Source organism: Trichechus manatus, unplaced genomic scaffold (assembly GCF_000243295.1).
Source record: "Trichechus manatus latirostris isolate Lorelei unplaced genomic scaffold, TriManLat1.0 scaffold00013, whole genome shotgun sequence".
In the NCBI taxonomy this organism is placed as follows: domain Eukaryota; kingdom Metazoa; phylum Chordata; class Mammalia; order Sirenia; family Trichechidae; genus Trichechus; species Trichechus manatus.
This window is the reverse complement of record NW_004443949.1, coordinates 1,870,315-1,894,544: the sequence shown is the minus strand read 5'-3', so window position 1 is coordinate 1,894,544 and position 24,230 is coordinate 1,870,315. Positions and strand designations below refer to the sequence as shown.

At 43.7% G+C, this 24,230-nt stretch overlaps 1 protein-coding gene across 4 annotated transcripts in view; it reads right to left on the bottom strand.

The window, feature by feature from the left end:
- ABCC4 (ATP binding cassette subfamily C member 4 (PEL blood group)) overlaps positions 1-24,230 on the bottom strand; it is a 343,233-nt gene that overhangs the window by 251,548 nt on the left and 67,455 nt on the right. For all 4 annotated transcript variants that reach the window (XM_023726694.1, XM_023726693.1, XM_004371394.2 and 1 more), the window contains exons 2-4: positions 19,194-19,304; positions 18,496-18,616; positions 6,417-6,641 (exon numbers count right to left, since the gene is read on the bottom strand). In XM_023726694.1, coding sequence (XP_023582462.1) covers positions 6,417-6,641; positions 18,496-18,616; positions 19,194-19,304 — 457 coding nt within the window. The remainder of the gene's footprint in view (positions 1-6,416; positions 6,642-18,495; positions 18,617-19,193; positions 19,305-24,230) is intronic.

Genomic DNA, 24,230 nt, shown 5'->3' with positions numbered 1-24,230 from the left:
TCATTGGTCTTATAAAATTCTATCATGCTGATACTATTATTCTATTATAAAACCCGTTGCCATCGAGTTGATTCTGACTCATAGCAACCCTATACGACAGAGTAGAACTGCCCCATAGGGTTTCCAAGGGGCAGCTGGTGGATTCAAACTGCCAACCTTTTGGTTAGCAGCTGGTATCTTAACCACTGTGCCACCAGGGCCCCTATTCTATCATAGTTGGGTACTATTGTCAAATTTAAGCTTAGAGCAGTTTGTCTAAAGCAAAAAAGCTGAAGAGAACTAGGATTCACACAAAAACAGTCCAACTAGAGAACCTCAGCTGACTTCCTAAACAAGAAGTCACTTCTACACCAAGTGCTTTACAAAAGTTATCTGATCCAGTGCTCACAACAACCCCGTGAAGCAGGTACTCTTTATTCCCATTTTAAAGATAGGCAACTGAGGCTCAGAAACTCTAAGTTCCTTATGACTTTAGAGTTTAGGAAATGGCAAAAATCAAGATTTGAACTCAGGTGTGCTTGTTCTCGTAGTCCACACTCATAACCTCTACCCCATACTGTAACCCATTAGTGTCTTCTACAAAGTACCAGTACACCTGGCTCAGTACCTGGGCACTCTGTGCCTATTAGCTTCTCAATCTAGGTTCTAAGACGTTTAGGGCTGATGAATAGCCATCATCCTTGAGGCCTACATCTACAACTTCAAAATGGTTATTCACCACCGAGAAGGATTAAACCTGCAACTCATACGCTACCCGTATGTACTGGAAGGTCTTGCTTACAGGGTACATAATAAAATTAGGCTAAATATGTTTGAGGCCTATTAGTATCATCTGCAGCGCTTTTAAAATCAGAATGTTTGGGGGTAGGAGCCGGGCATCAGCATTTTTTTCAAGAGTCCCCATGTGATTCCAATGTGGGGCAAAGTTTGAGAACCACTGTGCTAGAGAATTCTAGTTTCACCTGCACCCCCATAAAGTAGGTTAAGTTATCAAATGGTGGGGTGCAATTTATACTCGTAACTCTCTAGCAGAGAGAAATTTCTCCTTTGTAAAAAGCTAAATGAAACAGCCTCATCTTCCTTACCTTGCTTTGTTAGCTTAAACTCTTCACTATTAAAAAAATTAAACTTGTACCCAATGGTTCCCCTTAGCTCTTCCCAGGCAAACCAGTACACTGACAACAAATTACTACTCGGTAAGATTAACTTGTCAAAAAACGTGCAGGTCTAATTCAAGTTTACAGCAGAAGTAAAAACGGAAAAATATTAGTTTTTTTTTTTATTTTAAATGCTTTATAAACAGCGGAATGGAGCCCCCCTGGGTAGCGCAAACGGTTAAGGGCTCAACTATAGCCGAAAGGTTGGCGGTTCAAACCCACCCAGAGGTGCCTTGGAAGACAGGCCTGGTGATCTGCTTCTGAAAGGTCAGCCTTGGAAATCCTACAGTTTTACTCTGTCACATGGGGTTGTCTTGAGTCAGAATCGACTCAAGACGGGATACTGGCCATTTGTCCCACTGGAGAGGTGAAAGCAACCCATATTGGGAATATGTCCAGAGGTGAGTTTCTAAACTTCGCAAATATAACATTCAAAACACTGCTGCTGTTGTTCTTAGTGTAATGAGAACACAGGCGCATGAACCTGTGTTCTTAATCCCAAATGAGCACATCCTGTTCGTGAGTGGGCAGTCCTTGTGTTGTGCAATCCCTTTATTTGATAAAAAGTTCTGAGAAACACCATTGAAGAAATGACCCAGACATTCAAAACGCCTCCACAGACCAATATAAGCAATCTTTCTGGTCCAAATAAAATAAAGTCATGATTCACTAAAACTTCTCTTCATTAGTTCTCAAGATAAACAGAAAAGTCAGAGAACAAAAGCCAAAACTAACTTTACCAAAGCTGTGGAAACGTACAGAAATCCAAGTCGTTTTACTGCAGCTCATCCCACCACGTCACTGAATACTGCAAAATACTACTGTTAGCTTAGCTGCCACTCCACTTATTAACAACAAACTTGATTTTCTCCCAGGACCGGGTATTAGGAGCTGCGTGGTCTGGGCGTAAACGGCAAAGGCTCACAGAAGGTCCTCTCAGAGCTTCATGCAGGTCTGGCTTTTGCCCTAAGGAATCAGCCATGTGTGAGGAAGAAGTGCCTCATTTCTTCACCTCAGCACATCTCTGGATACAATCAGTACGTGAGGAAATTTGTCTTTCCCATGTTTCTGGAATTTCAGGTTAAGTCTATGATTTAACCTAAGCAATTCGTGGCTTCTTAAAGGGACAATTCTTTTAGGTTAATCTGTCTGGAAAATTAATACCTTTGGGAGATGTTTACATTCAGGTAAGCAAATGCGCCAGGTTAGATCAGATTTCCCAGAGGCTACTTTCCAAAGCGTTGGTGGGAAAAAACAGGTGAATAGCAAGTCACCTGCGCAAAGGGCTTTGTTTGACTCAATTGCTACTTTAAATATGAGTTAAATGTTCAAGGCTTAACAAAGGGATTCTGGTGAAATTTCCTATTTAATTATTGAAATTAGGCATGATCTGGCACGACAAAAATCTAGCTAATTCACAGAAAATTCTCAGTACTCTTCATCTAAATAGTAGGAAAAAAAAACCCAAACCCACTGCCGTTAAGCTGGTTCCGACTCATAGTGACCCTGTAGGACAGGGCAGAACTGCCCCAGAGGGTTTCTGTCTTAGTCATCTAGTTCTGCTGTAGCAGAAATACCACAAGTGGATGGCTTTAACAAAGAGAAGTTTATTCTCTCACAATCCAATAGGCTAGAAGTCCAGATTCAGGGTGTCAGCTCCTGGGGAAGGCTTTGTCTGTCGGCTCTGGAGGAAGGTCCTCGTCATCAATCTTCCCCTGGACTAGGAGCTTCTCCGCACAGAAACCCCGGGTCCAAAGGACGGGGTCTGCTCCCAGCACTGCTTTCTTGGTGGTATGAGGTCCCCCATTCTCTACTTGCTTCCCTTTCCTTTTATCTCTTACAAGAGATAAAAGGTGATGCAGACCACACCGCAAGGAAACTCCCTTTACACTGGATCAGGGATGTGACCTTAGTAAGGGTGTTACAATCCCACCCTAACCCTCATTAACATAAAATTACAATCACAAAATGTAGGACAACCACACAATACTGGGAATCATGGCCTAACCAAGTTGATACCTATTTTGGGGGGACACAATTCAATCCATGACATTCCAACCTTTGGCCCCCCAAAATTCATGTCCTTGCTATATGTAAGACACATTCACCCCATTATATCATAGCAAAAGTATTAAATCAACTCCGAGTCCAAAATCTAAAAAATCCTCTTCATGTGTGAAATCTAGAATACAAGTTATCTGCTTCCAAAGTACAATGGCAGAACAGGCACAAGCTAGACATTTCCATTATAAATGGAAGAAACTGGAGGGAAAGAAGGGATAACAGGCACCAAGCAAGTCAGCAGAACACATTATATTAGCCCTCAAGGCTTTCCAAATAATCCTCTGTTCTCTGAGACCATTTACACAATGGCCCTGCCCTCTAGGCTCTAGGTATTGGCCACAGTCTCTGGATTCTGAGTGGAGGCCCCTCAGATCTGGGCTTCAGCTCCATCTTCCGGGCCCACGGGGATGGCAACTCCCTGAGCTTTAGATGTACCATTCTCCTGGTCCATCTGAGTGGTGACTCGACCCTTAGAAACACCAGAGGCCATGGCTCCACCCTTTGAAACAACAGAGGCCATGGCCATACCTTTTGAGACTGAGGCAGCTCAGCTTCCGTTGTTCTTTGTCTCTTCAGCTTCTGCTTCCTGGTTCCTTGGCCTCTCAGCCCCTCAGGCCTCACGCCCGCATCTGCCCTCCTGGAGCAAGTGTTCCAAAGCTCCGCAGCTCCAGTGATAAGTGCCTGCAGGCAGCCCACTCCACCAGGAAGCCTCTGCACACAGGCACTCAGCTCTCTCGCTTTGTAGATCGGCTCCAGCACTGTCTGGCATCCTTCTGACGCTGCTGCTTCTCTGCTGCTGCCACTTATCTGCTGCTGCTGGTCCTCTATTCATTCACAGTTTTCAAAACTGCTTCCACATTTTAAGAATCTGTTAGAGCAGCACCCTATTCTCTCGGTACCAAATTCTGTCTTAGTCATCTAGTCTGCTGTAACAGAAATACCACAAGATGGCTTTAACAAAGAGAAGTTTATTCTCTCACAGTAAAGTAGGCTAAAAGTCCAAATTCAGGGCGTCAGCTCCAGGGGAAGGCTTTCTCTGTCAGCTCTTCCCCTGGCCTAGGAATTTCTCTGCACAGGAAACCTGGGTCCAAAGGACGCACTCTGCTCCCAGCACTACTTTCTTGGTGGTATGAGGTACCCCTCTCTGCTCGCTTCTCTTTCCTTTTATCTCGTGTAAGATAAAAGGTGGTGCAGGCCACACCTCAGGGAAATTCCCTTTATATTGGATCAGGGATGTGACCTTAGTAAGGGTGTTACAATCCCACCCTAATCCTCTTTCACATAAAATTACAATCACAAAATGGAGGACAACCACATAATATTGGGAATCATGACCCAACCAAGTTGACACATATTTTTGGGGGACACAATTCAATCCATGACAGTTTCCAAGGCTGAAATCTTTACAGGATCAGACTGCCACATCCTTCTCCTGCAGAGCCAGCTGGTGGGTTTCAACTGCCAACCTTTCAGTTAGCAGCTGAGCATTTAACCACTGCACCACAAGGGCTCCTTCAAAATAGTAGAAGTGAGTGCAACAGAGTAAGAAAGATGATGATGATAAAGAAGAGGAGGAAGAGGAGGGTATCACCGTTCATTTGACTAGCACATCATGATTTTAAAAGCACTTTCGTCTCATCCACACAATAATCCCTAAAGTAGAGCGTGCAAGCATTGTTACCACTTCCATGAGGACACTGGGCCACAAGTTTCAGCTTACACAGATAATAAGATGCTAGGCCTCCAAGTTACGTAGAATTACAAGACTTTGCGCAAAAGAAGCTGTGGAGAAGACATCACGTATATTGTTGAGAAAAGTATTTGCAGTAAACACAAGCTCTAGATAAGTAGCAAATAGGTAAAAGTAGTAACACTTTAATTTGTTTGGTTTTATCTTTAAATGAGGATTAACAAAAAAAAAAAAAAACCAAACAGCCCAGAGCAAAGAAATACCCAGGACCAGGTTTATAAAGACTTCTTCAGCTCTCGACATTGGCATCTCAGTGGCAACTCCTTTGTAAAAACATATGAAATTCTTACTCCTTTTATAAAAGTTAAGACTAGGGTATATTTAAAAAAAAAAAAAAAAATCCACTGCCGTCGAGTCAATTTTGACTCATAGCAACCCTGTTGGACAGAGTAGAACTGCCCCATAGGGTTTCCAAGGCTGTAAATCTTTATGGAAGCAGACTACTACATCTTTCTCCCATGGAGTAGCTGGAGGGTTCAAACCACCCACCTTTGGTTCACAGCTGAGCAATTTAACCACTGTGCCACCAGAGCTCCTTAGGGTATACACCAAAACCGAACAAAACTCATTGCCATCAAGTCAATTCTGACTCATAGAGACCCTATAGGACAGGGTAGAACTGCTCCATGGGGCTTCCAAGGAGCGGCTGGTGATTCAAACCGCCAACCTTTTGGTTAGCATACTGTGGGACAATTTTATGTCATTTCTCAATTCCAAAAAAACACTGAACAGATCAAATCAGGTCTTATGATAAAACTGTGTTAAATGCCCCGTAAAGGGAAAGGAAACATACAACAGGTAACTTTAATGAACAGCAACGTGAAATAAATGAAACCAGAAGTTCTCTCCAGAATTACTAAATGATAAAAACAATCTAAAATTTAAAGTTTTATCCCAATTATCCAACTATTTTCTTAAAATACATTCTAAAACAACCATAACTAACTTTAGAATTCAGTGACAGTCTGCATTTGTCATGGATTCTATTTATATTCTTCATTAGTTAACAAATTTATTCCATTCAATGATTAAACAGTTCGTTAAAAAAATAGAAATTTGTTATTTGCGCATTTCTTTACTTATCTTAAATAAATATTCACTTTGGGTCCCCCAAAATAAATAAATATCCTCAGATGCATTCATTGCTTCTAGATTTCATTCTGCACACCCAATTCCTCTTAAGCTTACTTTTAAACACAACTTTGATATAAACAAGGTCTTTAACAAATAATAAATTTCCATAAATACGACTACTGAGATTTAGACATAAAAACACTGAAAATCAATTTGACGTCTGCTTTTTCATTACATTTCATTTGAAATTTGGTATTCTGCCTTGACATCAAAGGTAGACCTGGCCTCAGAAGAAAAATTTCATTACATATTGGTATGTTGCTTCTGATGCTCCAAGTGAGGTACACATTTTGATGTTGAGTGTCACTCACCTTCCGGTAAATCATATGGCACATGGCTACTCTCAGCCTCATCCCAGCACACTGGACGTGATAGAAGTATAAGTGGTGCAGTATAGCCAAGAAGAGCGTGCAGACAGTCAGCACCGTGGCATGGACGTAGGCTGTGTGCAAAGCTGCTGAGTCACTGGGATCATAATTTTCAAAATAATTAATAATTCTTCCCAAAAACAAAGGCTGAATTACTTTAATGCTTTCCTAAAAGAGGGAGGAAAGATAAAAACACCTTAATTAAAATTACAAACCATACCAAGTTTTCTTAAAACAAGTTTTACTGTTATTAGCTTGTTAAAAAGGCATTATGACAAAGTACTACATTCATCATTAGCCTAAAAGAAAAACAGAAAGACTTTACTGTTTAAGACAAACCTTAAGACAAAATTGTACGTTCAAAGATAACAAAACTTTAGTACGCTGTGCTAGGTACATTGTGGATGCTCAATAAACATTACAACCAGTGCCTTAAAATCCATTTGGCCAACAACCAAATAAGCCTTGGCCAAAGATGAATACATAAAAATGTAGTAAAACAGTTATAAGGATTTGCTTGCATATGTACAGTCCAGCTTGTGATCAGCCCATTCCCTCTGCACTGTCAATATCCAGTCCAAAGGAAAGTTAAACCAGTTGTCGCTGAGTTGACTTGGGCTCACTGGGACTCCATGTGTCTGAGAGTAGAACTGTGCTCTATAGGCTTTCAGTGGCTGTTTTGTCAGAAGGAGAGAGCCAGGCTTTTCTCCCAAAGCACCTCTGGGTAGACTCTATCCGTCAACCTTCTGGTTGGCAGCCAAGTACGTTAATCTTTTGCACCACCCAGGGTCTTCAAAGGAAAACTAACATGGCTTGTTCACAAGAAGCACACTCTTGCCACCTCCTTCTGCCCTAAGAGCCTTTATAAACTGAGATTTTGGCACAAACATAGATCAGAAGAGAGAACTCTTCAACCTTTCCTGACTCAAACTCCATATACTGGTAGATCCAAGAGAACAGTCCAAGTACTGAAAAGGAACTAGACTTAGAGGTCTTCAGACTCTTACTGCCAAGGGAGGGGAGTTGTTTCAATATGCTTCTACCATCTAAAAGCTGGGATATACACAGGAGTACTTCTTCTATGGCTCAGGTAGTCTGGAGTCAAAAATTACACATGGCACAAGTTAAGCTAAAATATAATATCAGCTGATCTCTATCAGTCATGCATTTCAGGTGCTGGTTTTGAAGAAATATTTATAATCATCTATTTCGCAAAGTCACCCCTGTCTGTCCGTTTGTCGTACTGCGGTGCCTTGCATATTGCTACAGTGCTGAAAGCTATGTCAACTATATTTCAAATATCAGCAGGGTCATCCATGGTAGACAGATTTCAGCAGAGCTTCCAGACTAAGATAAGCTAGGAAGAAAGGCCTGGCGATCTACTTCTGAAAATTGGCCAATGAAAACCCTATGATCACAACAGAACACGGTCTGACATAGTGCTAGGTGAGCCCTCTAGATTGGAAGGCACTGAAAATAACCAGCAGCTACAACAATGGACTTGCGCATACCAATGACCATGAAGATGGTACAGGACCAGGCAGTGTTTTGTTCTGTTGTACATGGGGTCACCATGCGCTGGAGCTGACAAGACAGCAACTAACAACAATTCTCCACGGCAAAAATTAAAATCGTATACCGCTGAGTTGGGCAGCATTGGGGCTTACTTCCTGAATAAGACATAGGGAAAGTAATTTTCTTGACCAAGTCTAAAGGCAAAGAAACAGCAGAACAATGCTTTGAGCCACAGGACACAACAGGCAAAGGTGCTTTCCTTCACTGGCTCATATGCCTTTCCCAGCCAAACGGCCACCCCACTCCACACCAACTTCCCCCTCTAGTAACCCCTTGTACGGTACCCTCCCTCTCCCATAAAAACAAACCAAACACTCATGGCAAATCCAAGTCACCAAAAGTAAACACACAGGCTCTCGACATCACTTCCTCCACAGACTTCCAAAAAGACTAAATGTCAAAAGTTTGGAAATCTTTCAAGAACTCAACTCTGAATCAAGGTTTTCCTTTTGAGCAATCCCTCCTAATAACACAGATGTAAACAACTGGTAGGTTTGCTTTTGACAGTTCTTTTTTGTTTTGTTTGAAAAGAGAAATCCATGCACAAGAGGGAGGGAGAATCCAACAAAAACTAACATACATTTTCTTCCCAAACAACTAGTGCCCAGTCAGGCTATTTACAGAAAGACAGCCGAACCTTCCCTCAGATCGGTCATGGCGTTCAACGACAACACTCTCGTACTGTTGTACACACCCCACATATCCACATACACAAACTCACAGACTTCATCAAGAACTTCCTTCTAGTGATACCGTGGGAATTTTCACCTACAATCCAGAGGTAAGGGAAAACTATTTAGTTGAATTGTAAGTAAGATGACCATATGTCGAGATTGCAAAGGAGCACTGTTATATTTCTAGTACTCCCAACAATTCATCTCAAGGGGCATTAAGAGATTATGGAGCAACTTCCTAATACAGTGGATCAGAGTTTACTCGGATGAAAATATGGAGGTTCACACAGAGACACAAGAATGCCAGACTGTACACACGGGTAGTCCTAGCCCAGGTGTGGCCGAGAGCAGCCCAGATCAACAGACTGTAAACCTGGGGTTATCCACCCAAAGCCCAGTGGTAACTCCTGCAGTCCCAAACTTTCCAAAGCTGACAACTGTCTCTGCGAGTCACTGTTACTTGTCACAAAGTTCTCCATTTGAACCTAACACGGGTCTGGTTTGAGAGATGTCACCTATCAGGGGTCCAGAAAGAACACTGATGATGCAACAAATCTAGCCAAAAAGAGGGCACAATGAAGGCAGCTCACTGCCACCTAATCGTCTGAACTGTTCTGCTTAGCATTTAAGAATTCAGTCATACAAACATGCTCGTTGAGTAATGCTGGTTCAGGGTTCATGCCTTCTCACTGACCTGTCCATCCCAAATCTTAGCCCTCAATTAGAAAGAAATAAAATAACTGGGAAAATACTGATTACCCAACTTAGAGTTAACCAAATTTAAACTTTCCGGATAGCAGGAAGAAGGTCAAAAATTGTTCAAACCTTCCATCTTTTACGTCAGTCTATCGCCTGGTGAAGAGTCTTCCCACAAACCAATTGAGAATATAGTCCTCATTCTTTCACGAGAATTCCTCTCAACTCTGAAATCACAAGGGATTTTTATGAGTCCAACATGATACCACTGTCAGAAGGGTTTGAAGGCAGATATTTCTCAGTATTTTGAGAGTTTGTGGTATTCTGCCTCCGTAAAGCACCTGACATTGGGCGCTAGCCCTAACCTCTTCAGGTAACATGTCACGTGGCTAGAAGCTAAAATTTTCCCGGTGGGTATGCTGCCTCCGCCAGGTTCTCCCAAGAACTTGAGAAGTCTCTTGCCCAGCTCCGCCATCCCCAAATCAGGAGAAGGAAAGAAAAGAAATGGAAACAAGCTGTCAGAAAAGGTTTCGATAAAAAAAAAATGCTTGAAGGAAAACATAAGGCAAAAAGAGTGGGCTTGCTGAGAAAATGAACAGGCAGTTAATTTTGAGAAATATCAAAATAGGTGACAAGGGCCAGAGATGAGGAAAAATAATAAATCTTGGAAACAATAACCATCAAGAGTCTAAATAGACTTTAAAAATAAAACCAAAAAAATGCTGTTCTATGGGTTCTAACTCATGGCAACCGTATGTGTCTCAGAGCAGAACCGTGCTCCAGAGGGTTTTCAATGGCTATGATCTTTGGACACAGATCACTAGGCCTTTCTTCTGAGATGCCTCTGGGTGGATTCAAACCGCCAAGCTTTTGGTTAGTAGCCAAGCGCTTAACTGTTTGTGCCACTCCTAGATACACCTTAAACCAAAAAAAAAAACCAAAGCCGTTGCCAGTGAGTCAATTCTGACTCATAGTGACCCTGAAGCATAGAGTAGAACTGCCCCATAGGGTTCCCAAGGAGTGGCTGGTGGATTAGAACTGCCGATCTTTTGGTGAGCAGCTCTTAACCACTACGCCACCCTCTTTAATCAGTGCACTTCAGTCCTGGTTGTACTTTAGAGTCACCTGGGGAGATTTAAAAGAATACTTATCCCGAGGCCCCATCTCGCAGAGACTGATTTAGATTTAATGTATTAAAGTGGGGCTTGAAAGTCCTCCTGCGTAGAAGATTCTGAAATGCAAGTACTAACCCCATGACACCATTTGCTATTCTCCTGCCCTCCACAATCACTGCGTGTGAGTCTGGGAGGGCTGTACACCTGCTCTGAAGTACTTACACATATCACAAAGGGTTTTAATCAGGGTTGCATGCCACGTATCACGTTTCTAAGAAAAACCCTTATGAACGAACCCAAAGTCCTGAGATTTCAGTGATGAAAGTAATACCCTCCAGTCTGCACAATAAAAAAAATTCAATGTTCAGGAAAGACTGTATTCACAAAAGGAAAGAATGAATTATGAGTTGTTTTCAAGTTACGTCTAAAAGGAAAGGGAATAAAACGAAAACGAGAGGGGAAACAGCCTTCTGTAAAACAACCTCCTTTGAAGACTGGACTTTGGAACTATGAAAGTATTACAATTAATTGTAAAACATAATTAAAATTTTAAAAGCAATTCCTCAAATTTGAGAACAAAATGAACTGCATGGATAGCACAGTGGCTGCAACAATGGGCTCAAATACAGCAACAATTGTAGGACGGCACAGGACCAGGCAGGGTTTCGTTCTGTTGTACGTGGGGTCGCTAGGAGTTGACAACAACACTGCTGTGTGCCCAAGAACCAGGATGGGGTATAAAGCCCTCTCCTCTGGAGCTCTGTGTCTGCTCTTCACAACGCTCCCCCACGTCTCCCCTGCTGTGTAGTCCTCCCTAGTCCTCACATGTCGTTACCACCAGCAGCCACATCACCTCCTCCTGCTCATCTGCTGGTTTGAGTGAAATGAGATGGAAACTTGGAGAAAAAGCATTGGAGAATGCCAAGGCCCAGTACAGCTCTCAGGAAATCAGCCCTGAGTAAAGGCGCAAACTTTACCGGGGAAATCGGAGAATTTTCTGTTTGCTTATTTCCTGCCCATCAGCTGAGTTCCAAAGCGAGGATTTACTCAAACATTCCCCCTCAATAGGATTCTAACAGCCTCCAACTGGACCAGTGCAATCCAAGCAAAAGCGGACTCAGACAAAGCCAAGTCACTGGAAAAGGCTGGCAGCTGATGGCTCAGTTGTGAAGGGTCATGGGAATAGAAGGATTTGGAGAAGGCCCTCCTCCTCGGTAAGCAACGGGCCGCCAGCTTCCAGCTTCCCCCTAGCAGGCTGACAGGCTCATCTCTCAAAGAAAAGGTCCCAGGATGACCTGGGGACGCACCTCGGATGTTGCCTGGCCCTTTCAGAGGCTTCACAAGCTCCTGCTTTTCACCCTGAGCTCTGGCAGGTAGAGGTGTCTGCAGTCCCAGTCACGAGCTCTGGGCCGGTGGTATCTGCAGTCCCCGTCGTCACCTGCTCTCAGGTGGGCTGGGCTGGGAACTCGCTGGTGGCTCTGCTCTAATCAGCGTTTGCCTGCAAGACCACCGTGCTCACCATCATCCTAGGACGTGTTTCTTAGGGCATTACGAACATTTTCCAATTCTCACGGGACACAGGTTTTCACTGCTTTGAAATCCTAACCTCAAAAGCCTCCCCCCTGGACTGGCGTTACCCTGCCTGTTTCTGCTTAGGCTGCCATTAATGCTGGGGAAGGCTGCTAGCATTCTGGTTAGGCAATAGTGCGCTGCTTAGGGGTCACAGACAATTTCTGCAGGCATTCTCTACACTTACCAGCTGCCATCAAGTCAACTCCAACTCATGATAATCACCCCATGTGTGTCAGAGGAGAACTGTGCTCCACAGAGTTTTCAATCGTTCATTTTTCAGAAGTAGATCGCCAGGCCTTTCTTCAGAGGCACCTCTGGGTAGATTCAAACCACCAACCACTCGGTTAGTAGCCTATACTTAACCATCTACGCCACCCAGGAACTTCTCTACACTCCACTCATTGCCGTGAGTCGATTCCGACTCATAGCGACCCCACAGGGTTTCCAAGGCTGTAAATCTCTACGGAAGAAGACCGCCACATCTCTCTCCAGGGTAGCTACTGGTGGTTTCAAATGTCTGACCTTTCAGTCAGCAGTCAATTGCCTTAACCACTGCACCACCAGAGCTCCTTTTCTCTATACTATCAAAAAAGAAAAAGAAAAAAAACAACCCCACTGCCATCCAGTCAATTCCGACTGACAGTGACCCCACAGGTCAGAGCAGAACTGTCCCATAGGGTTTCCAAGGAGCGGCTGGTGGATTCCAACTGCTGACCTTTTGGTTAGCAGCCTGAGCTCTTAACCACTGTGCCAACAGGGTGCCTTTCTCTACACTAGACGAATTAAAAAAGGGCTAGAGGTCACAGAGGAAACGTGTTTGCTTTTAAGAAACCACACAGTCCTGAGTTAAGTTTAGACCTTCCACTATCTATCTAAAAAACAAAGCCTGACACAACTGCAGAGATATGAAATCACAAAATGGTAAACCACTTCACAAAATCAGTCATTATTAAACCAATGTTTGTGTCGTTAAACTATCGCTCGTTATTAAACTAACTCAGTAACTAGCTTTAATGATTTAAAAACCAAGGCAGCATCTAAAGACGATTTTTGAAATGTTAACAGATCCTTACTAGCTCTGAATCGTTTCTAACTTCTCCAAAACAACAAGATTCAAAAAGCAAGTCTAGGAAAATAAAATAAAACTATGTGTTTGTATTGGATTTCTGGCTTCTCTTCCTGCCAGGAAAATAATCAAAAGCCTACCTCTAGGTGAGCTCTGTCAACCCTTAGCTCCCTGAACTTCACAGCATCAGAGCTGAACATCCTGCCAGTTTCTACACTAAAGACACAAGATTAAAATGGACATCCTATGCTAGTCACCTTGCCCACCCAGGGAATGATCGGCCACTGCCTGATTTATGCTGTAAACCACCAAGATGGCAGTCCGAACACAGCACTAACAAGTAAGCACTCTCCTGGAAAAAAGCCCACCCTCTGCTTCACATCAGATTTATCTGCTACCAGGACGGTACGGTTTCACCCAGGCTGTGCCCCTAATACCCAATGCCTGGTGCGTACTGAGCTTACGGGAAAGTGCGTTCAGACACCCGAGCACAACTGCTCCCACATTCTGGTGACGGAGCTGGGGTTCTCATCCTTGCTGAGTAAATGCACACCCTCTAGAAGACTAAGGTCCAAGCCTTCTACAACGCAGAGATACCATCTCTCAGCAGGGAAGTAGGGACTCTCACCAAGTAAAGAATAGAGAACTTGGCCTCTGCCCAGAGCACTAGTACCAAGGTTCCACCATCTAAGATCACTCCCCTCCCTCTGGTCTGCCTCAAATCAATTTTAAACGGTTCTTAAAAAGTGTGAATCTTAAAGAACTTAGGCCGCTAGGGCAACCACAACCTCCTCCATTTCAGGGAAAGTAATGAATGGAAGACTGTCTTCCAAAGGGTTGCCGGTCAACCTGCATGCATCATGATGCCTTGTCCTATGCAACATCCTAGCCACTTTTCTAGCAATCTATCTGACTCTCTGGCCCTGGATATGATTTCTTGGTCTTAATGTACAGTCCCCGATCTGATTCCCACAGCCATGCTCTATTGCTCCAGGGAGTTACTAGTTTCTTACTTTATTATCTCTAAACCAAGTTCAAGAAATGTGTGTCTGAGACCCCCAGAGACAAAAAGTTCTCAGGATGTGCCTTCACAACAATGGACAAGCATAGCGATGGTTAAGCTCTTATGCCAGAGCACCTGAGATTGACGCTCTGCTCTGTCATTTGCTGGTCTGTGTGACCCTGGGCACATTATAGACCCACTTGGCACTCAGCGTCATTTCTTTACAATGGGGATAACAGGAATACCTCTCTCACTGAGTTAGCCACAGGGATCAAGGTAATGTTACATGTAAAGTGCTCAGAGCAGTTCCCGGTACGTAATATTTTTCAAGTACTTACTGTTACTACTAATACTCCTCCTATTACTATGAACCACTGTATTTGCCAGGTGATGTAGTCACCTCTTTTCTACCGTAACTACCCAGTAACCAACCTCCGAAAAGAGAAGCCCGTAGGGAGGTAGGGGGAATCACTCTCTAGACAGTAGACACTTGTTATTTTTGGTGATGGGAAAGGTAACGCCGAATGTGGGTGACGTGTGCGCAGCCAGATCAACATCATGATGTTATTAAGGAGTATACAAGAATAAGGGATGTTTTTGGAAAATGCTGTAACATATACAATTTTGCAACAATCACCAAAAAATATTTATGTGGTTACAGATGAAGGTATGTATGCTTACATGTGTACGGTAGGTATATGTGTGCATGCGTAGGTGCCCCTGTATGTATATGCATATTCACGTATATGTGAACATGTGTACATATTCATATATATAATAAAGCACATGGGGGCACAGTTACAGATACTTCTTAGACATAACCAAACACCTCATGGGAGTAGTTTACTGGGCTAAAAGGCTTAGGGCCATAGTCTCGCGAGACAACTCAGTCAATTGGCGTAACATAGTTCATAAAACCTATTCTACATCCTAACTTGGTGAGTAGTGTCTGGGGTCTTAAAAGCTTGTGAGTGGTCATCTAAGATACAACTACCGTATTGATCTCTACTCGTCAGGAGAAAAGAGACAGAAGGAAACCAAAGACTCAGAGAAGAAAGGAGTCTATAGAACTAACAGCCTACACAAACCACAGCCTCGTCTACCCTGATACCAGAAGAACTAGATGGTGCCCAACTAACACTACCGACCTTTCTGATCAAGGCCACAACAGATGGATCTTGATAGAATGGGAGAAAAACGTGTAACAGAACTCAAATTCTTAAAAAGTCCACACTTACTGGACCGATTGAGACTAGCAGACCCCTTGAGACTCCTGCTCTTTGAACTTTGAACCAAAACTATACCCAGAAGTTTCCTTTCAGTTAATAACAGACTGGCTCATAAAATAAAGACTATCAGCCATGAGTACTACGCTTCTTCAAAAAAAGGATCATCTCTACGAGACCAAACAGTCAACATTAACTCTAACACAAAGATGAGAAGTTAAGGGAGGCAGGGAAGCTAGATCACTGGAAATGGGAACAACTACAACAGAAATAATAAGAATGTTGACACACTGTGAAAAATGCAACCAATGTCACTGAACAATCTGTATGGGAACTGTTAAATGGGAACATAATTTGCTATGTAAACTTTCACTGAAAACACCACAAAATATTATTTTAAAAAATAAAAAAGAAGGCAATAGTCTACTAGCTGCACCCTTATTTAGCTCCACCCTAATCCTGGCCTTCCCGGGCCCCCAGCAATAAGTAGTGCTGAGGCTGGACTACGTTGAAATCAATGCTCCCAGCAGTGTGGTGGGGCCTACCCTCTCTCAAGAGGAAGCCCAGCTTCTGTGGTTTCTACCTCAGTGCCTACATTTCCCAAAAGCTTGGCCAGCCAAGACCTGCAGCTCAATTTGATCTGCGGTCTAATTGCCATTTGGGGCCTAGACACCCCACCTCAAGGAGCTGCCAGCTCATGACAGTGAGGAAAACCCAGCAGCTCAGTTCATACTCAGCCAGATGGGCCACCTTTTGAGATCATCTGTTTTCAATTTCTTAGGCCACCGGCAACACAGACAGACTCAAGAACCAGGGACAGCAGAGGGAGGTCTGCTCCAGGAGATGATCCAGCATTAAACTCTGAAGCCACCCATTCCTGCCTACACCTAACCAGAGACCTGGCATGAGCTGCAGGCACACACCGAGGTGCCATGCAGAATCCTGACAAGCTCTGCTCTAGGAGGTTCGATAGCCACATCTGGCCAGGAAATCCTGTGTACACAGGCCACAAATGACACCACCTTGCCACAGTGTTCATTTCAAACTGAGACTCCTTGTGACTACATAGAAACACCCTGACAGACTCCTGCATCCTCACCCACCCCCAGTCAGTCCCACTGGTTTGCATGTCCAACCTGCCACTGAACAAGGCCACAGCAGTATCCAGGCGGTAGTAGGTACCCTCGCAAAGGTGACACTCTGACATGAATGCTTGTCTCCACCATCTGACACACTGGCCAACACACCTTAGTCATCAACGAGAACTTCAATATTCCAGACCTGTTCAGCTACCTGTTACCTGACAGGTTTTCTCCAGTTTTGTACGACAAAGTTTTACCTACCTACCTACCCAATGACCACACTGCCCATCAGTACAAAAGAGCATTTTAAACAGAAGCTATATCTCGCACATACAAAATGAGTCTGCCTACTTCACCCCAGCAAAATGCACTTAGGACAACTCACTGCCTGTCATGGATTGTATTATGCTCCCCCAAAAATGTGTGTATCAATTTGGCTGGGCCATGATTCCCAGTATTGTGTGGTTGTCCTCCATTTTGTGATGGTAATTTTATGTTAAAGAGGCTAAGGGTGGGATTGTAACACCCTTAGTAAGGTCACATCCCTGATCCAATGTAAAGGGAGCTTCCCTGGGGTATGGCCTGCACCACCTTTTATCATACAAGAGATAAAAGGAAAGGAAAGCAAGCAGCAAGTAGGGGACCTCATACAACCAAGAAAGCAGTGCCGGGAGCAGAGCGCGTCCTTTGAACCTGGGGTCCCTGCACAGAGAAGCTCCTGGTCCAGGGGAAGTTTGATGAGAAGGCCGACAGAGGGAGAAAGCCTTCCCCTGGGGCTGACGCCCTGAATTTGGACTTTTAGCCTACTTTACTGTGAGGAAATAAACTTCCCTTTGTTAAAGCCATCCACCTGTGGTATTTCTGTTATAGCAGCACTAGATGACTAGGACACTGTCCTTTTGCATGTTGTAGCAATTGTGACTTCTATCCCTACTACTCGCAGGCACTCGGGAGGGTCACTGATGTGGCACTAAGATACCATGAAGAGTACAAGACACCTAGGAGGATTTTTGGCATCTCCTCCAGCAGAGCACAGACTCAAACTGGTATGCTAATTGGCACTGTGCCCCCAGGAAGAACACTGTCTTGCTGGAGGGCCATGATAGAAGCCCTTCAAAGTAACAGAGGTCACTGACCTCATGGCTTTCTGCCTTCAGTTTTCCTTTGCACATTCACTTCTACACTCTCTCCAACGCCAGGCTACCAACAGCCCAGCTTCCCACCAGCAATCCACCCGAACAACCAAAGACAAGAAACCAGAATGGGTGGTGCACGAAGTTCAAGACTGACCGGAATTCATGGGGAAGCCAGGACTTCCTCCACAGAGAAGGGAGCAGCTCCCAGTGCCAAGCACTGAAGCGTACAGCCTGAAGAAGCGTGTGCTCCTGAGAGCTCCAGCCATCTCCAGCCTCTGCAATACCACAGCCAGCCCGGGCACAGTGCCCCAGGTTCTGTATCCCTGGGAGAAAAGATGTGACAGTATCTTCTTGGGAAAGCATTTATCAGATTTGGCCTGGTCAACTTAACAGCTACTTCGTGAGCGCTTGTAAGGTGTCCTATATTATTCCAGGCTCTGGTCCAAATTTACTTCCTCCAAACCACAGGACAGGTATTCATTCCTTGATGTTACAGATCTTTTGGTCAAGGATTACTCTTAGCATTTATAGTATTTACTGAGCACCAACAATGTCCTAACGTGGCATAAAGTTCCTTTTATGTTCAGTGCTCTCCCTTTCACAACACTATATTTTAATTGGTTGAAAAAATAATAATCCCTTCTGAGCTGCAGTCATTAGATTCTTTTAAGTATTTGCCCATTCCAAAGATAAACACAACTGCTGAACTCGATCGTGCTTCCTGGACATGTTTTATGCTAGAACCTTAAAATACTTCCAACCCCTATCTGGCATCCTCTCTCACAGAGAGTCTCCATCTATTTTAATACCAACTCCAGCTAGCACTTTTACTGCGTGTGTAACTAAAAAAGAATTCACTGGATGGAAAAGCTGTTACCTCAATTAATGTAAAAATTCCCAAAACCAAATAAGATTTCCAGTAACACTTTATGATTGCTTTTATTAAAGAAGGCTTCTGTGCATCTTTCTCAGCTGTTAAAACTTCTTTATCCCAGTACCTGCAATGAGAAACAAAGCACAGTAGAGAACAGAATGCCCTGCCATGTGGTAAAACGGGGGAGGTAGCTGAGTGACAGATACGCGTTCATTACGGGGTACGTAGTGACTGTTCCATAAACGCACGCTAATTGTCTGCAGGGCGCCTGAAAGATGCACCATGTGGAATCTGTAGCATCAGAAAAACAGGTCTTGAAGGGAGGTCTCCGGTCCCTGGAAACAAGTCACTGCAGAGTTCTACATGATTTACAGCACCAGAGTATCCCCAAAAGGCAGAGTGTAGTACAGACAAGCCAGGCAATATCCTCCAGTGATACCATCTCCCTGGGACAAATTCTCAGTGTGCGGGGCCTTCGATACTGGCTGTATAAAATGCAGGCTTCCCCCAGGTCACGTAGGTTGGTTGGGCCTAGATACAGCCCAAGTGGAAATGAGTGTGGAATTCTAGGGGAACTAGTCTCCGGAAGGGCCCAAAAGGAGGCAGAAGACCCAGGAAGGCAAAAACCATTCCAAGCCATTAGCTACATACAAAGAAATTCTCACTCTTCCTTACCCTTTTCCTCGCTACCTCTTGCTTACCCTTGCAGCTCTTCTCCAAGGTGCTCTGAGCGATCTTCAGGAAGCACTGAATACATATCATCTTCCTCTAATCTCCGTTTGTGACCGATTTTAAACAAGGGGTTTAGCCACCTGTTAAAAATTAAGAGGAAAGAGGCGTTACATAGATCCAAAACTGCACACATTTGTGTCTACTTCGAATCCTACCTCCATGGATTTTTTTTAAAAAATCTACATTTTAAATATACAGGTAGTCCCCGACTTACGACGGGGTTCCATTCCGACAACTCCATCGCAAGTTGGTTCTGACGCAAGTCGAGCATCTCACTCTTTTTTCTTAAGTTTTCATTATTATTGTCTTTTATTATCAGTATCTTTATAAATCTGATCTTTATTTGTCTTTGGAGATTGGAAACATTACACAAAAGTTACAGATATATTTTAATACATACACATAACTAATGGTAAGATGCATAAAAAGAAAAAAACAGATGTCACAAATGTGGCTCGTTGTAACTAGAATACATCGTAAGTTGGGGACTGCCTATACAGAGGCACAGAAAAAGGTCAGATATGTGCTTTCGCACACATGCACACGCACACACGCATTCTTTAGCTTTGTCCACCGAGGGCCTAGAAGCGGTGACACATAGGTAGCAGGCAGCACTCCAGATCTTGGTTTCTTAATACCATTCTCCCCTCAAAGGAACCAGCACCCCTTGGAGAAATGGCTGATTCCAAGGTTGGGGCAGAGAAAGTACACGACGGGCCTGAACATCATCTTGCACCACAACATACGTAAGTACTCAAAGAATCATGAAGAGGTATGCAAAGGACAACAAGGCCGGCTCGGAAGGGCTGCCACGAGACAAATCGGGGATAATCTGAGCATCAAAGTACCACATCATAACCCACTGAATAAAAAAAGAACGTGAATCCCTGCTGCTATACAATGGGGGAGAAGGGATAGCTCTTGCATTCTAGAATGCAAACAAATACAGAAGGAATGATGTGGGTGAGTCTGATGAGGAACGGATACTTACAAAATCTCAAATCATCTCTACAAATTACTTAGAAATTATGAAAGAAAAAAATAACAATTTCACAGAGAACAAAACAAAATCCTCTTCTAACATTTCAGACTTTTTCTTACTAAAAAAACCAAAACTGTCATTATCCATTACAAATAATTGAAATGACAATAATTAGCGTGCACAGAGAACCCAGAGGTAAACACCATTTACTGACTCTGTCAGGGCAAGGAAATTTCCCAGGCCAGACAACAACCTGTGAACGCGGGGCTCATGCCTCTCCCTTCTTTAGTGCTGTATCCCAAGCACAATACTGGGCCCGCAGGAGGTGTTCGAGAAATAGCTGTCAAATAAACAAATGTCCATGAATCATTAGGGAAGCAATAACAGAGACCTGAACTTCAGATTCTGCTACCCCTGCTAGGGATAGCAGCAGAATTAAAGAACTGAGGCCCAGGGGTCGGAAGACTGGCTTCTAGTTTCAGCAATGGCACCGAGGACCCCAGGGAGCCCGTGGCCTCTGCCGTTCCCTCCCCCCACTTCTACAAATTTAGCACCTCAGTGACTTCTGCCAGTCACTTAATCTCTCTTGGTCTCGATTTCCTTCCAAAAATATTATAAACTTGTTAGATTTGAAAATCTGTTGGGCTATTTATTGTACACTGTTGTACACCATTCATGATACAGCGGTGTTTACCTTTGGGCTATCTCTATGCATTAATTATCATCATTTAAATTGTCTGTAATGGATAGCTACAGTTTTTATTTTTTATTAAAAAAAAATTTTTTTCCTGGGGTGGGGGGGGTCCTCTGTGAAGTTACTCTTTTTTTTTTTTTTCATAACTTATATATATAATTTGTAGAGGTAATTTAAGATTATGTTATTCCCCACAGATAACGCTCGGGTACTTAGCAGTGGGAATTCTATAGATAATGATACCCTACACTGAAAAACCAAACTCAATGCCATCGAGTCAACTCCAACTGACAGTGATCCTATAGGACAGAGTAGAACTGCCCCATAGGGTTTCCAAGGAGCAGCTGGTGGATTCGAATTGTCGACCTTTTGGTTAGCAGCTGAGCTCTTAACCACTGCACAATCAGGGCTCCTACCCTGAAAACACCCGGTTAAAATTCTGCTTGAATTTCCTCAGCTGGAAATCCCCCTGCATTAGGGTCTGGACTCTGCCACTTTCTGTTTACCTTGAACTGGCCACTGAATCTCTGTCTTGGTATCACTCTTAGGCAAATGGACAGAATACCTGGAGATAACACCTACCAAGGGTGTTAAGAGGATCAACTGGGGTTGCTCTGAACACTACGAGAGTTCCACCAAACAAACATCAGCCATAATCATGATAAACCTGTTAAGTAACCAGGTTTGGAGCCCCTTAGAAATGCTCTAATAACTCTGAAAAATGAAATTATTCAGCTGAGCAAATTGGTTTCATGTTGGCTCTCTGGCCACACTTCATCTCTAACGGGTACTTTTTAACAGTAGGTACTTTATAAAGGGACTAGTTGGGAAGCCCTCTCCATGAGGAGCCCACTGCTCAGTAGTTTCCACCTCCAGCTAAATGGTGGCCTTTCCTTTGGTCCAAGGCTCAGGGTATAAGAACCTCTTCCATCCAGCTTTCACCTCAGAACTCAAGGACACCATAAGCCTCTCTGAGGGCAGAAAGGTTTGGACCAGAAGATTCCACACCTCCCAGAGCTCAAAACATAAGTTGTGGAGATATTCAAGTTAAACTCAGCATCCCAAGCAAACCCCATTCCCCCGCCCGATCGACCTCTGCAACTCTGGTTCACCCAAGGGAAGAGGAACCAAACAGCCTGCCTCTTTCTCTCCACCTCCTCTAAGAATTTTCCAGACTACTCTGAACTGGCTAGCCCATGCTCAGCTTCAGTGGATTTTCCAGACAGTCTGAGATGACACTTGCGTGCCTGCGACCTGTCCCTTCCAGAAGAACATCATATACCGTTTCCCAGAAAGTACTTGTAAATGGAATCCACTGGTGTCTTTTCAGCCTAAAGAGTTTTTTGAAACAAGAAGTAAAACCGATTTGGGGAGGAAAGTTCAAATGTTAAGGAAAGGAGATTGATAATTTGGTTCACGAGCTGAATGAATGTTTACTGCATTATATTCAGGAATATTATAATAAGGAATACCACTGTTAAAAGTAACATATCTGAAATGAGAATGAATTCAGGCCTTTTATTAGACGATGGCATAGACAGCTAGGGAGCCCTGGTGACGCAGTGGTTAAGTGCTCGGCTGCTAACCGAAAAGTCAGCAGTTCGAACCCACCAGCCGCTCCGCAAGAGAAAGATGTGGCAGTCTGCTTCCATAAAGATTTATGGCCTTGGAAACCCTATGATACAGTTCCACTTTGTCCTATAGGGTCGTTATGAGTCAGAATCAACTAGACTGCCCAAATCTCAAAAAGCCAGGCTGAGACCTGCGGGAACCAGCCAGGGCTGAAGGTTTTAATTTCCACTTGACTGCAAGCCTACTACAACAGGAGACTCAATTGTCTTTCACCACCTACGTAAGGAATCACACGTGGAGACTGGAGCCAACTGGCACCCCAACTCCAATTTATCTCCGAGGAAGTTTAGCCAACAATTCCAGACCACTGCTGAATGAGCTATCTCTCTACCTAGTTCTGTTCCAACACTCTCCTCCCCAGGCTGTCAGTCCCTCCTTCCCCTCTTCTTTCATAACTGCCTGTCATGGATTGAACTATGTCCCCAAAACAATGTGTGTATCAATTTGACTAGGCCATGATTCCCAGTATTAAGTGGTTGTCCTCCATTTTGTGATTATAATTTTACGGTGATTATAATTTTATGTTAAAGAGGATTAGGGTGGGATTGTGAAACCCTTACCAAGGTCACATCCCTGATCCAATGTAAAGGGAGTTTCCCTGGGGTGTGGCCTGCACCACCTTTTATCTTACAAGAGATAAAAGGAAAGGGAAGCAAGCAGAGAGTTGGGGACCTCATACCACCAAGAAAGCAGTGCCGGGAGCAGAGCACGTCCTTTGGACCTGAGGTTCCTGCGCTGAGCTGCTCCCAGACCCAGGGAAGACTGATGACAAGGTCCTTCTTCCAGAGTCAAAAGACAGAGAAAGCCTTCCCTGGAGCTGATGCCCTGAATTTAGGCTTGTAGCCTACCAGACTGTGAAAGAAGAAACTTGTCTTTGTTAGAGCCATCAGCCTGTGGTATCTCTGTTAGAGTAGCACTAGACGGCTAAGACAGCGCCCCATCAAGGACTCTGTTAGAGCAGCACCGGGGACTAAGACGACGCTCCATCATGGACTCTAACTCTTCAGAGCGATCATTACGCACACACTACTGAGAACCCCCATGACCCAACGCAGCCTAGTATGTGACAGATATTCAGTAAATATTTATAGAACGAATAAACGAACGAATGAATGAATGCATTATCTAATAAGACAGATTAGTCTAGATAATCTTCAAAAAATGATCTACAGTACAATTCAACACAAACAAAAGACAGTCAAGCTCTTAACAAAAATGCAGAAAGCCGTCGTCACCTCAAAGGATACAGAAGGCACATCCCAAGGAGACAATCACCACCCCAGTACCACAGCCCACAGCATTGATTCCAAAAGGCAGGAAAGCTTCTCCTAGACAACAGCTATTAGAGAGTTTTGGTGTTTCGTTTACTGTTGTTTATTTTGGTTTCAATTTTTCAATAATTTGAAAAGTTCTGGATACTATTTGTTAATATAGTGTAACGGAAAGAATACTAGCTCAGGATTCCAGCGTCTGGGAATACACTCATAGCTTCCCTCCTCTGTGATCTAGACCACAGTATTCAATTTCTGGGATCTTCAGTTTCCTCGTATATATAAGCAGATCAAAGCCAAAACCCCATTGCAGTCTAGTTGATTCCCACTCATAGCAACCCCATAGGGTTTCCGAGGCTGTAAATCTCTATGGAAGCAGACTGCCACATCTTTCTCCCATGGAGCGGCTGATGGTTTTGAACTGCCA